Source organism: Ursus americanus, chromosome 4 (genome assembly GCF_024610735.1).
Source record: "Ursus americanus isolate L20-20 chromosome 4, mUrsAme1.1.p, whole genome shotgun sequence".
NCBI lineage: Eukaryota > Metazoa > Chordata > Mammalia > Carnivora > Ursidae > Ursus > Ursus americanus.
In genome coordinates, this window is record NC_142130.1 from 66,970,773 (window position 1) to 66,986,064 (window position 15,292).

General features: G+C 37.7%; 1 protein-coding gene across 2 annotated transcripts in view; it reads left to right on the top strand.

Annotated features, from left to right (window-relative positions):
* Positions 1-15,292, top strand: part of GBE1 (1,4-alpha-glucan branching enzyme 1) — a 268,038-nt gene that overhangs the window by 217,911 nt on the left and 34,835 nt on the right. For both annotated transcript variants that reach the window (XM_045785422.2, XM_045785421.2), the window contains exons 13-14: positions 10,571-10,755; positions 12,566-12,696. In XM_045785422.2, coding sequence (XP_045641378.1) covers positions 10,571-10,755; positions 12,566-12,696 — 316 coding nt within the window. The remainder of the gene's footprint in view (positions 1-10,570; positions 10,756-12,565; positions 12,697-15,292) is intronic.

A 15,292-nucleotide genomic window follows, 5' to 3' on the forward strand; every position in this document is an offset into this window, starting at 1 on the left:
GGCATCAGTTACCCTGAATGTTTCTAAAAGCCATGCACATGCTTAGTATGCAGAGATGTTTTTTGTTTCTTAACACCCCAGGTAATTTCTAGAATTCCAAGATTGAGTCTCTAGACTGACACTCCCCCCTCTCCCTGTACAGTGGCAGAGTTCCAGGTCTGTCCTCTCTACCTTGCTGTGCCACCATCTCAGCACCTTCACATCTTCTTTTTTTTTTTTTTTAAGATCTTATTTATTCATTTGAAAAGTGGGGGGAGAGCATGAGCTAGGGAGAGGGGCAGAAGGAGAAGAAGAAACAGATGCCTCACTGAGCACAGAGCCTGACATGGGGCTGGATCCCAGGACCCTACAATCATGATCTGAGTCAAACGCAGACACTTAACTGACTGAGCCACCCAGGCACCCCGACATCTTCTTTTTGTGAGGGGAAGCGGGAACGCGGGGAGACTTGCTAGTATTCTTTCCTCTCCTACTACCCTTTGTTGTTTTCACTCTTTAAGTCTTTTTTTGAGCCCTCTCCTAAGGAAATATATATTGTTATACTTGTTTAATTCTGTCTCTCTCCTCTATTAGATTATGAGATCTATGAGGACAGGGATCATGCTGACCTACGTTAAGCGTGTTATCTGATGCACAGGACGCACTTTAATACTTTTGAAATTATAATCTTGTGTTATAGTTGAGCATATGACCAATATAGCAAGTCCTGGGGCTCAGAATATCATCACTGACTTGTATTTTCAAGGAGGAATGCGCATGAGAGGGGCTCCACAGGAGAACCCAGAGACCTAGAGACCAAAGCATTTGATTTCAAAATAGTCTTGAGGCTCTTAAGAGGAACGGGCTTTGAAATTTGTTTGTTTTTAATGTTCTCTTTAGGACTGTACTATATACACATATCTACACGCACACCTGTATATATTTACACATGTGTAGATGTGTATTTCAAGCGTATATATAGATACACTTGATATCAACAATGAGTTACTAAAATCCACAGCATAGAGGCGGTGGTAGACTTTAATGGTGAATCCCCAGCAGCCCTGTCCTCCTTGCCACCTTTATGTCATCTTCTGGATCTGATTGTTCTATTTTGTTTTTGTGCGTCAAAAGAGATGGTGTTAGATCTTTAACAATTGTAGAGAGAATAATCCAATTTCAACAAATATTAAGGGAGTACCTGTTGTAGGTATAGTACAGTGGAGCATACTATGGAGAGAAAAAAAAAAATTAGGCATGGTCCCTGCCCAGAGCCATATGATCAGTATCAAAGGTGGGCCGGAGGAATGGATAGCAGTTTATTTTTCTAAAAAGGGATATCAGAGTCCCTGATTTGGAAAAATATTTTATGTTGTACCCCACTCTTTGGAGAGTTGAATACCCACTAACGGACTAGAGGAAAACCAAAGCATTTGATTTGAGAATAGATACTTCCTTTTAAGAGTTAATCTGCAGTACAGTTAAAGAAGAGTAGGAACTAAAGTTTTTTTACGTTCTTAAGAGGACTATACGTTATTCTCAAATATACATAAACTCGGTATCAACAAGGAGTTATATAACATCCACAGCATGGAGGTTGTGATAGGCTTTAATTAATTCCTAGGTAAAATTAGTATGCATTACAGTTTAGAGAAACAAAACACACAAACCTGCTAATCAAAATGTTCAGCTAATAGAGCTGGGGCTTTTTTCATTAGTTGTATTGTCTCAAATTCCATCACTGTACCAGCTGGCTTCTTGTCAATTTATAGTTTGGACCTTTACATCAAACAGCAAAAAATTAATTACAGGAAAAGCAATCCCAATAGGAATTTTGTACCTAGAGGTTTTACACAATTAACCAGACATGAGTGGTGCAGTTTACAGAGGAAATAGAAAGGAGAGAAGGAACTTGGTAGAATTTTCTAGAATCATTAATTAACAATAGCAATGTTAGTTACTTGCTTCCCTGTTTTGGTTTTAAAGTTACTTATTAGCCAGAACTTTCTGCCTTCTCATTTCTGGAAGCAGCCAGTTCTGTTATTATAATGAATTCAGTGAATCATGGCATGAACTATGAATTCTCTTACAAAATATCCCAGGTGACAGCTCAAAAAATTACTGTCTTCCCTTCATTTTGAAATAAGCAACATTTTATGTATTACATCAGTGATCATAATCATAATTTAACAAGCAGAAATATCATCCTTTGATGGTTAGTGCCAGGTTACTTGTAATGCATATTTTTGACTTGGAAGTATTGTTCTCAAATGTCACAGTCTTTGCCTCCATGTACTAGAGTTAGTTTAAATGTGACTTTTCTAAGCTTCTTATCTGTTGAATAAACCAGCCCAAGGTTTGAAAAATGCTTCCCTCAATTTAGGCTTTCACTTTTTTTTCTTTTTTATGTAGCTTAGAAACTCTTACCTGTGACGCATTCTTCTAGTTACTAACATTCTAATACAGTGAGTGGTACTTACCCTTTTTAAGACTCAGGCTCCCAGAGAATGTGAAAGAAACCTCTCTCTCCCCTCAGAAAAACACGCAGGTGAACATGCATACAGTGTTTCACACGAAATATCAGGAAATCACCAGCAATGCATGAGCTCCAAGTTACAAATGCCTGTTGCATTCATTGAGGAATATATACCTATATTATGTATGCATATATACCTAACATTTTTATGATTTAGAAATATATACACATAAATTTTTTATTTTGTTAAATTAAAATACTTATTCATATTATGTGTTTCTTATTCCAGCAAGTTATCGGTACTAAAACAGATCAATTGCCCTTTTTGCCATCACCTGAATAAATTTAGATTTCGTATCCATCTTTATATAGCAGCCCTTAGTTATAAGCTTATTTGGGTAGCCATATTTCACTGTACCGTCTCAAGAGCTGCCACATCCCCTAAGTAATTTGTAGACCATAGCTGAGAAGAACATTCTTAACTTGTTTTAATGATAGTATTTTTCTTCATTAGGTTTGTGAGCTGTGAGCTAGTGTAAGATACTAACAGGCATTTTCCAGTTTTCTCTGTTCAGTCTGAGAATGGTTCACTATTATTCCAAGGTCACTTTGAAAGTCTTTCTGTGATTTGCTTCCATTTATTTTATGCTTGTGTTTACAGTTTTGAACCAAATATGAAATTTAATGTTGCGTTTGTCTACATTAAATTTAATTTGCCCCTTGTCAGCTCATTTACAACAGAGATAACATTCAAAAGCCACCCTGTAGAATGTTTTGTCTGCAATCACTAATGTAATTTTTCTATCTATTTCTTTGTTGTATGCAACTTTCTATATCTTTCAGTTTAAAGGAAGCCTCTCCAGGAAAAGATTTCCAGAAAATCTAAATTAGTCTCTAATAGAGATTAATAAACGATTCTCTAATAGAATAGGGTCTTCATCATATCTTGAATTTTTTAAAGTAGCTCTTTTTTCTAACTTAGAAATTCAATTTATGTATAAATATGCTCACTGGAATGTTTTTTTTTTAAAGTAGTGACTTTGTACTCATAAAGGATAAATGAGGTGAAAGTTAAAATACATAAAAAATCCTAAATTGAATTATGACACCAAACATTCGTACTGCTTTCATCTTTGTCTTTTATTTTTTCCCAAGTACGTAATTTGATCTCATGTAATAAGCTTTTTTATTAATTGTTACTAATTTTTAGATATGCTATTAAAAAGATAAATGTTTAAATTTGACGAGTCTTGGAGCGCAATAAAATAAAATCTTAAAATTAAATGATGAAAAATGCTTTTAAAGTAGAATGTCAAACATATGCATTAAGGAATACAATTTTGTGTGTGTGCTAAACATTATTTCCAGTAACAATTTGTTAACTTATGCCTGTGTCTTCAAATGATTAGTAGTGTTCAAAACTTGGGAAATGTTTTCTCTTAGAATCATATCTGCTTTTTACCTTCTCAACAGCTGTTCTGCATATTCAGTTTTCTTAGGTAAATATTAGACAAGTGTACAGACATGGATTTATAAGATTGCTCATGTTTTATAATACTAAAATAGTAGAAAAAGCCAAAATGACTAACATGAGGAAAATGGTTGAATAAAACTGCTTGTGCACACATAAAGAAGTACCATCGTGGAGAGAGATATATACTTGTTGACACGGAAAATGCTTATATTAAAATTCAAAATAGCATATAACTCTATTTTTGTTCAAAACAAGTTGTAGGTAGATAGATGGTAAGATGGAGATATATATGGATATAGACATATAGTTACAGATATAAATGAAAATAAATAAAATATTTACCAAAAGGAAAACGGTGATGTCTTAGTCCACTTTAGCTGCTATAACAAAATACTTATAATAAACAACAGAAATGTATTTCTCATGCTTTCTGGATTTTGGAAGTCTGAAGGCCAGGAAGGTTGAATGAGGGCCCTCTTCCCGTTCTCAGACTTCTAGTTGTATCCTCACCTTGTGGGAGGGCCTAGGGAGCTCTGTGGAGTCTTTTTATTTATAAGAACGCTAATCCGATTCAGGCTGGCTCCACCCTCGTGGCCTAAGCATCTCCCAAAGACCCCACCTCCTAATACCATCACATTGAGGATTAGGATTGCAACGTAGGACTTTTGGGGGGATGGTAACATTCTTATTTTATAAGATTTTAGATTGTGTGTGTGCGCACATGCATGTTTAAAAAAATGTGAGTATGTTACTTACATAATAAAAGAAATACTAAAATAATAGTAACTAATATTTATTGTCACATACTATGTGTCTTGTACTTTCCTAAATAATTTGTATATCTTAACCTCATTGTAATTGTGCTACTCTTAAATATTTATTTATGATTATAAGGATGTGAATTTTCATGCTAGAATGTTAGAAATAAATGCTAATGTGATTTCACGTTGTATCCATTTTCAAATGGAATTCATGAACCCTTAAGGCTGTAGCGTGCGCAGGCGCGCACCTGTGTGTGTGTGTGTGTGTGTGTGTGTGTGTGTTTCGGGGGAGCAGGTACTTAGCTTTTAATCAGATTACGAGATGGGTTCATACCACCGTCAGTAGTTTTGGTCAAACTCACCATTCAATTCTATACTGATGAAAACTATACTTCCAAGGAGGAATACTAAGAGAGAAACTAAACCATACAGTGGAGAATTTATATTTTCACCTTCTTAGTATACCTGAGACAGTTAGAAGAGATAGAAAGCAACAGAGGCTGTAACCTGAGGCACATTTTCAAGAAGCGTGGGGAGAGATCAGGAGATGGGGGGGCCTCTAGTGTCAGTAGTGTTCCAGCCAAAGGAGAACTCTGGTTTTAGAAGGTTCCTAAAATGTTAATTTTAAGTGGAATGTAATCAACTGTATACTATATGCCCTATAAGTATATATAGTATATGTGATAATAAATATACTATATAAATATATATGCTATATAAAGTATATGTATAATATATATAGTATAAATAACCCTTGAGAGCTTGTTGAGAGGTTTTGCAGGATGAACATGTAGGAATAATGAAGGAAGAGATGGGAGAGGGAATTCCTTTTTTTTTTTTTAATGTTTTTTTAATTATATTATGTTAGTCACCATACAGTACATCCCTGGTTTCTGATGTAAAGTTCGATGATTCATTAGTTGCGTATAACACCCAGTGCACCATGCAATACGTGCCCAGGAGAGGGGATTCCTAACATAGCAATCTGATTTGCCTCATCCCTGTGGGTGTCTTGTAGCAAAATTATTCTCACATCCAATTCTGCCTTTTAAAAATCTAAAATAGTAGATAGCTCAAAGGTCATTAGTACTGGGCTTAGGGAAATTGGTTTGTATTATTAAATTTATGAATAAATGCATCAGTGCACAATTTCAGTACTTTAAAGAAAGGAATAAGGTTGTACCACAAAAACTAAGTCAAGAGGGGGCGCCTGGGTGGCTCAGTCCTTAAGCGTCTGCCTTCGGCTCAGGGCGTGATCCTGGCATTATGGGATCAAGCCCCACATCAGGCTCCTCCGCTATGAGCCTGCTTCTTCCTCTCCCACTCCCCCTGCTTGTGTTCCCTCTCTCGCTGGCTGTCTCTATCTCTGTCGAATAAATAAATAAAATCTTTAAAAAAACAAAACAAAACTAAGTCAAGAGGAGCCAACTAACTAGTTGCCTGCTGAATTCATCCTGGTTACTTGTATGTCTGCTGCAGAGTAGGGCTGGTCAGTTCCGTAACTCTTGATTTTAGCTTTGTTATAGCTCTCATCTATTGCCCGTTATGTAATTGTTTCCTGAACAACATCTGTAATACGTGGGCGTGTGTAACATAAAAGCTTCCATACATTGAAAGCTGATAGCTGCCAGACCCTGTGCCCAGTGCCTCGTTTACCATGTTTGAATCTTAAAAGAACTTTTATGAAACATATTATCCTATTTTACAGATGAGTAAACTGAGCACGGGAGAAATTAAATTGCCTAAACTCATAAGGGGCTCACTCAGATTAAAACCCAAGTCTCACCGTGTCCATGGGCATCATGTTGCATAACTGTCTTTTCCTTAGACATATAAAGAACTTTAAAATCTCTACTCTGTTCTCCTTCAGGGAGTGGCCTTTGGCCCTCCTGCTTTCGGTACAGGAAGGTTGATGAAAATGTAGATGCCTGTCTGGGACTTCCCCCAAAGGTAATGAGACAGGTTCCTCCTCCAGATGAACATTTTTAACAAGCTTTCTTGCAATCTATATGTTTTCTCTGGAGCATTCCATAGATTGAAAAGCACAGCCCTACATTATTTCATTCCTATACCAGGTGGGTGGTAGGATAGCAAGATCTGGGTTTCGGGGGTTTTGTGTGTGTTTGTTTGTAGCACTTGTCACTGACCATCCTTTTTGAAACTCTTCTTAGGCTTTGATATATTTTTTCTTGATGTCCGTCTTACTTTGCTAACCATTGTTCCTCAGTCTTTTCTAATTAATCTTCTGCCTGCAGTTCCTTAGGATGCTGTCCATGGGCCTTTGTCCTTTTGTGGATGTAACTACTGTCTCTTATTGAGGCCTTAACAAATTACTCTTGGTCCTCACCCCCCAGTTCTCCCTTGAATTTCAGTACCTTATTTTTATCAGTGTTATTGTATATCCATGAATGCCTGTGTATTCTTCAGGTCTTAAATTTAGCATGCCAGAAAACTCATTATCTCCCTCCCACACGCTTCTTCTGTCACCATTGTTCCCTAGTGTGGCTGATGCCGGCACTACTCAGTCACCTGGGCTTGAAACTTCAAAACCGCACTCAGAGTTCCCTTTTTTTTACAACCCGCATTCATCAGGCGGCATCACATCCTTTCTTTTCCTCCTCAGAAATGTCATTTGTTTTGTGTTTGTTTGTTTTTGTTTCAGTATAGTTGACACACAATGTTATATTAGTTTCAGGTGTACAACATAGTGATTGACAAATTTTACATTATGCAGTGCTCACCACAAGCTTAGCTACCATCTGTTACCATGCAACACTGTTACAATATCATTAGCTTTGTTCCTTGTGCTGTGCCTTTTATTCCTGTAATTTATTCATTCCGCAACTAGAAGCCTATAGCTCCCATTTCCTTCACCTATTTTGCCCATCCTGCCCCAGCAACCATCAGTTTATTCCCTGTTTTTCTAAGTCTGCTTTTTGTTGTTTATTCATTGTTTTTTACATTCCACATATGAATGAAATCATATGGTATTTGTCTTTCTCAATTGGACTTGTTTCACTTAGCATAATACCCTCTAGATCCATCCATGTTGTTGCAAATGGTACAACCTCATCCTTTTTATGGCTGCATAATATTCCTATTTTTTATGTACGCACACACATACGTACATACACCACATCTTCCTTAGCCATTCATCCATTAGTGGACACTTAGGTTGCTTCCTTATCTTGGCTATTGTAAATAATGCTGCAGTAAACATAGGGGAGCACATATCTTTTGGAATTAGTGTTTTTGTTTTCTTTGAATAAATACCCAGTAGTGGAATTATTGGGTCATATAATAACTTTTAATTTTTAATTTTTTGAAGAGCCTCCATACTGTTTTTTTACAGTGGCTGTACCAATTTACATTCCCACCAGCAATGTACAAGAAATGCTATTTGAATCATTCTTTTCCTCATTCCCACTGCATCTTGTCATCTCTTACCTCATTCTTTCGATTCCTGGATAGTTTTTTACTGTTTTGCTATCTCCAATATCCAATGTCTTTTTCACACTGTAGAGGTATTTTAATAATAAATGCATTTGAACTTCTCATTCCCCTACTTAGAAAATAGCCTTTAGTTCCCTACTGCCCACAGTGTAAGCTTCTAATTTTATGAGGCCTCTCCTAATCTAACCTCATCTTGTCTGTCCCACCTCTTCTCCTCACCACTAACCCTATTTTATGGCTAAACCAAACTCCTCACTACATCTCACCTTCTCACTCCAGTGCATCTGCACGTGTCATCCCATTAGCTTGGAGTCTCTGTCCATATATGAGAAGTTGGTCATTCTTTGCGCTGTATTTCCATGGTATTTATTTCTGACAATATGATGGAGTAGTAAGAGTCAGGGTGCTAAAGCCAGACTGTCTGGATTCATAGATCCCAGCACTTAAAAAATGTCTGTGACTCGGCTTCCTTACTTATAAACTTGGGATAATAATAGTACCTCCTTTAGTGTTGTTGAAGATGGAAAGAATTGATTCATGTGCAGTGATGTGCCTAGCGCATCATAAGCAGACCCTAAGCATATGCTGCTGCCCCCACTGTGGTAATCATAATGACAATGATGGAACAAGGAATTGCTTATTGATACTGTAGTCAACCTAGAGTTCGTGGCCATACAAAAATAAAAGTATTGTGCTTATCGAAAGCCCAGATCCAGTTTGTAGGCTGCTATACTTTGGCCAACTCATGTCATTTCTAGTCTTTCTAAAGTTCTCCACTAGTTGAAATCTCACCAGTACTTAGACATGTAATTTCCCCCCCCGGCTGGCAGTCCCTTCCTTAGCAGTAAAGACTGTGCTGCTCTACAATTCTGAAGGTGCATGAGTTTGCCAGCTGAATGGCCATTAGAGCGGACTGTGCCATGGCGGAGCCAGGGGACAGGCTCCAGACCTAAGCAGAACTCCTAGGCATGGCAGAGGGAAATTCCGTGTGTCACTTGACGGCAGCCTAAAGTAAATATAGGCCCATAGCGTCAGAAATCTGGGTCCCTCCTATGTCACCTCGCAGGTAAAATTGTGTAGAGTATTATATAGACTGAAATACTAGAACTCAGCAAAATGTTTGTAGATACTTTAATTCTTATGAAACTGCTGCAGACATATTTGTTCGGAGGCTACTTTTACTTTGATGGCTATGGTCCCAAAAAGTTAAATGCGAATTCCAGTGTTTCTTAGCAGAGTTTACTGTTTAAAGCAACTCTACAATAAATCATTTTGAATTACATCCTACTTCACTAGTTTACTAGTTTTTCTTTATTAGAACATTAATACATTAGTTTCTTGAATGTAGGACATTCTTGTATCCGCTATAGTATTTCTGAGACAAAGGAGACGTTCATGGCTTAGAAAATTGCAGCACCAAAGTGGCGAATGAAAGCAAATTTTGGAAAACAGAATTTAATTTTTAAGGAGGGAAAAAAAACAAGCTGTAAAGTAGAAATCCACCTTGGGGGAAACAGTAAGAGCCCATCTATTAGACAACCAATATCTAAATTTAATTTTGAGAATGAAAAATATTAATGTGTTACTATTTTATTTCATTTTTCCAGTGTATTGAGTTTTTGGTTCTCATCATTACAATGATAAATAATATTTAAATAGTTCCAAATCAAGTGTCCTAGCTAAACACACATGCATGCACATGCATGTGGACACGTTGAAATTAAAGATACACATCTAATGGTAACACGTAGATCTGAGAAAGAAATAAGGAAAATGAATACTAAGAGTGATGACTTGGGTTTCTATGGCACCTGAAGTTTAAAACGTACTTGCCTAATGTGTGGATGAGGTAGAAAGAACCTCGTTAAAATCTTTGGATCTTAATCAGAACAACTAAATTTTAATGGTTGCTTTTGCACTGATTATCTGTGTGAGCTTGGGCAAAACTGTCCAAAGCTTTGGATTTCTCATCTGCGAGATGGATATAATGAAGAGCCCCACTGAGGATCAAAATATAATGTACATTCAAAGCCTTGGGAAATTGTAAAGCATTGTACAGATTACAGAAATGACAGAAATAGAGATTTTGGGAATTACTCAGAGATATTAGAGGTTGTTTCAGAGATGACAGAAGTATGATAGAGATAAGTGTTCTCAGTTTGTGCGTGAGGAAAAGGAGGCGTGCAACAAGGGCTCTATGGCTGGGCTAGAACCAGACCCTGGAATTCGGAGTCCAGATGTGGTCACCACTCTTTGTGCTACACCGTGCTGGTTTTGAACGAAGGTTGTATATCATTCACAGGGCACAGCCATAGTAAATTATAACCTAAACTGATTTTAAGGACTTTAACACTTATAATTATTGAGTCACCTTAGCAAGAAATGCTAATATTACTGGGTGAGGCTTATATTTGTTTTTTAACACAGGTAATGAATTTGGGCATCCTGAATGGTTAGACTTCCCAAGAAAAGGAAATAATGAGAGTTATCATTATGCCAGAAGGCAGTTTCATTTAACTGACGATGACCTCCTTCGCTATAAGTTCCTAAATAACTTTGACAGGGATATGAATAAATTGGAAGAAAGATGTGGTTGGCTTTCAGCTCCACAGGTAAGCTCTTTATTCTAAATGTTATGTTTTAGTCACCAATGTTGTACATGCTTGGAATGGCAATCGATTTAAATCTGTATGCGGATCTTTTAAACACCACTTTATTATTCAGTGTGTAGTGCCCTGGAACATACTTCAGGTTGTCAAAACATGTCACTGAAGTCTCTCCAATAGATAATGAAAATCTTAAACACAATGCCTTGCTTACTTTCCTGTTTAGTTTGTTGTTGGTTAAATTTAGTAATTTTTATTTCTATTGGTTAAAATAAATGACAAAAGCTCGGCATGGAGTCCATTTTGGAAATTGCTGTGGAAACATCTTAATTGTTTTGACTGTTTTTCTTTATATAAATAATTTTGCTGTCATAAAGAGACTACTTTGACAACATGTAGATTTCTTTATTCCTATTTTTCCCCCCTTTCCTTTACTGGTCTCTAACTTGTCATCTCAATAGATGCCATTACACCTGCATGCTGTTTTGTATTTTTCATGAGCCTGACTCTCCTCTGGAATTAAAGTCTCAGTTTTCAATAAGTTTTAGAAAATGTAATTAACAGGTGCAAATTTTATACAGGCTTTTTTCCCTTGCAAAAATTAGCATATAGTATGTGTTACTTATAATCCATTTACTTTTTACTGGAGCTATTTGAAATTACTGTTGATGTATTTGTACTTTGGTGTCTATGATTTTTTTTTTTAATGGTTAAACAAAGGTACTTATATATTCACCAAGATTGGCTACATGACACGAATGCCCTAATCACGTTTATTAGTAATGCAATTTCCAGAAGAGAGAGCAAAATGATGCTCCTTTTCAACAGGACATTGTTGAATACCAGAAGGCACGCTGTTTACTCTAGAGCCTTAGTTCACGTTGCTAAATTACTAAGAGTGGTGCTGCTGATATGCATGGAAATAAGTCCTTTCAAAACTGGAGCTGCAAGAGGCTGGTGTTGAAAAAGCAAAGACCTCTCACTGCCTACCCTAAAACATGGTGTATATGGGAGACTTTGTAGATATAATTTCTTTTCAGACCTTCTCTTTTATTAGGAAAAAAGATATCTTGTAAAGAACATTAGGTTGCCATTGAATCTGACAAAGGTGTGCAATAATGTAAAGTTTTTAAGATAACTACAACTTCAGAAATCTCAATACAGTAACAACGTTACATTTTATTTTAAAACGTAATTTTATGTACCTTACTTCATTAATCTGGGGACTAAAAGTCTTAAAGAAAATTCACTTGTAAACGTCCAGTACACACACACACACACACACACACACACACACACACACTTTTATACGTAACATAGGTACTGTGTTCTTAAAACCTAAGCCACAGTGCTAATCCTCTATGCTTTATTTGAAGTTGTCAATGACTACTGAGATTTTTATCCTCTTTAAGCCATTTTTGAGACTTTTGTTAGTGTAGAGTTTGATATGTCAAAATTGCAACATGTTCAAAAAATATAATATGTTGGGGCGCCTGCGTGGCACAGCGGTTAAGCGTCTGCCTTCGGCTCAGGGCGTGATCCCGGCGTTATGGGATCGAGTCCCACATCAGGCTCTTCCGCTATGAGCCTGCTTCTTCCTCTCCCACTCCCCCTGCTTGTGTTCCCTCTCTCACTGGCTGTCTCTATCTCTGTCAAATAAATAAATAAAATCTTTAAAATATATATATATAATATGTTTTCATTTGTTGGCTCAATAACTAAGAAGTCTATTAATAAAGGCAAAAATAATTTTTAATAATTTTCTTATAGCAGCATCTATCATGTAATAATATAATATATGTGTTAATTCTTGCAGGCCCATGTGAGTGAAAAGCATGAAGCCAATAAGATCATCGCTTTTGAGAGAGCAGGTCTTCTTTTTATTTTCAACTTTCATCCAAGTAAGAGCTACACTGATTACCGAGTTGGAACGACTCTGCCGGGAAAATATCCTTTTTGTTGCTGGTGAATGTAACTGTCTGCATTCCATTATTTATTACATCATAGAGAATAAGAAAGACAAATGCAGATATTGGTGACAGTAGCTCTCAGTTACTCTTTTGAAAAATGAGGGACTTGAAATAGTTGATTGGTGGTAAATCTTTGCTCTGTTTGGTTATACTGAATCAATCCTCAGCTTCATTCTGGTTCTAAAATGATTCTGAACATTTTTTTTTAATGACATTTTGATCCAATATGCAATTCAGGAGACGATCGTAGTTTTTCTTTATGAAAAGATTTTGTAAGTCGCCTTTAAGAATTGTCTCTTTTCCGGGGCGCCTGGGTGGCACAGTGGTTGAGCGTCTGCCTTCAGCTCAGGGCGTGATCCCGGCGTTATGGGATCGAGCCCCACATCAGGCTCTTCTGCTATGAGCCTGCTTCTTCCTCTCCCACTCCGCCTGCTGTGTTCTTTCTCTCTATCGAATAAATAAATAAAATCTTAAAAAAAAAAAAAAAAAAGAATTGTCTCTTTTCCCTTTCTCCACGGAGAAAGCAGGCAAGAGCTATAGAGATAGCTTCCTTCCCTTTTCTTTCCTCTCTCCTCAAATGCTGGACATGGCTCATTTCTGAAGGCCTGAACTGGTAAGGAGTCAGGGCACAGGAGTGTGAGCCAAGGAAATGACAGGGAGAATGTTTTTGAAATTCTGTGTATTCATTTACTCATCCGTGTATTTGTTGAGCACCTACGTGTTGAATACCAGTGAGCCAGCCCTGTGCTGGGTGCTAGAAATACAGGAATTCTCCTGGCAGATGTAGTCACTGCCCTTGTGGACCTTTTAAACTAGTGAAGAAGAAAAACATTAGTAATTGTAAGTTTGGTCATTGTTGCAAAAGGAAAAGTGCAGTGTATTTTAAGAAGATTATGACTTACCAGATCTGGGAAAAACAAAAACAAAAAACCAGATTCAGGACCTAGCAACAACCCAACACAGATTTTTAAGCTGACCATGTCAATGATCTTCTTGTCCCCTGAAGCCCTCACAACGATCAGTGTCTGCCACCTGAACAAGGTACCCGATGCCAACATGAAAGCTGATGTGTCAGGGTATCTCTAGCTACAGTAAAAGAAACCTCCTATTCACTGGCTCAAACAGTAAGGAAGATGTATTTTGCCACACACTCAAAAGGTAGGGTGAGCCCAGCACTGTGACAATATCATCAAGTTCCCTGGTTCATTCTGTCTTTCTGCTTTCAACTCTTGGGGTGCCACCAACACCCAAAGGATGGCACCTGCCATCGCTGCAAGACAACAGCCATGGTTGCAGAGGTAACCTTCAGACGCAGCAAGAGGCAAAGAGACCTTTTTTCTCTTTTTAAGAATGAAGTCACTTGAGCAAATTTTCTTTCATCTTCTTTCTTTCATCTTTCATCATCTTCTGACCAGAATTCAGTCACACATCCCCAAGGAAATGTCTAGGAAGGAGAAGCGTATTGCCATGATTGGCTGAATCAAGGGAATTACCCTGGAGTTTCCAAGAAGTGGAAAGTGGACTCAGGAAGTAGACTCCTTCCTTGGGGAAGCAGTTTCCCAGACAGACTGTTTCTCCAACAGTAAAGAAGAAAGGGCCAGTGCTGTCTAGTTAAGCAGCCTGCGGCACCTACCCCTACCCTGTGCTACTCAGTGAGTGTGGTGAGAGATCACAGTTCCACGTGCCATCAGAGCAATTAGGAGAGATGGCTGTACCTATAACTAATAGCCCCAGTGTGCCCCAGTTGACACACAGAATGTTCCATCAGGGGGTGCCTGGGTGGCTCAGATGGTTAAGTGCCTGCCTTTGGCTCAGGTCATGATCCCAGGGTCCTGGGATCGAGCCCCGTATTGGGCTCCCTTCTCAGCAGGGAGCCTGCTTCTCCCTCTCCCTCTACTGTTCCCCCTACTTGTGCTCTCTCGCTCTGTCAAATAAATAAATAAAATCTTTAAAAAAAAAAAATGCTCCATCAGTGTGATGGGATTGCCTGCACCAAAGAGTTGCACTGTTCCAGGAAGCAAATGTACCCACCAGTTTTATAAAGAAATGCAAATAAATGCTAGATGTTTAGTAACTCATACATGACCCCTCTCAGTTCCGAACTGCTGAGGTAATGCCCCTAGACTCACTCCCCATTTACCTGAAAATGTAATATAATCGATATGCAATCAAAATTATAATTTTTGATAATCAAACCAAAATACTTTTACAGTATACTTGGGAACTACTGTAGTCTTTGTTAAGCACTGTCCTTGACTCTAAGCCAGTAGGAGAGAAGAGATGTATAAAAGCAAACTAGGATGTAAGGCATAGTGCAATAAATGGGAAGGGGACAGGAAAGTTCCATGGGAGAACAGGAGAGAAGTAAAAGAAAAAAATAAAGACAGAGAGAAATTGATTGATGGAGTGATTGATTTAAGGAAAAGACCTATAAGCCTGGACCTTGAGAAATGGATAAAATCATACTAGACAAAATTGAGGAGGGCCATCTCAGCTGTTGGAGAGCATAGAACATTCTTAGCTAATGAATGGCACAATGTATTAATTGGAGAATGATGACCCTAAAAAGGAAT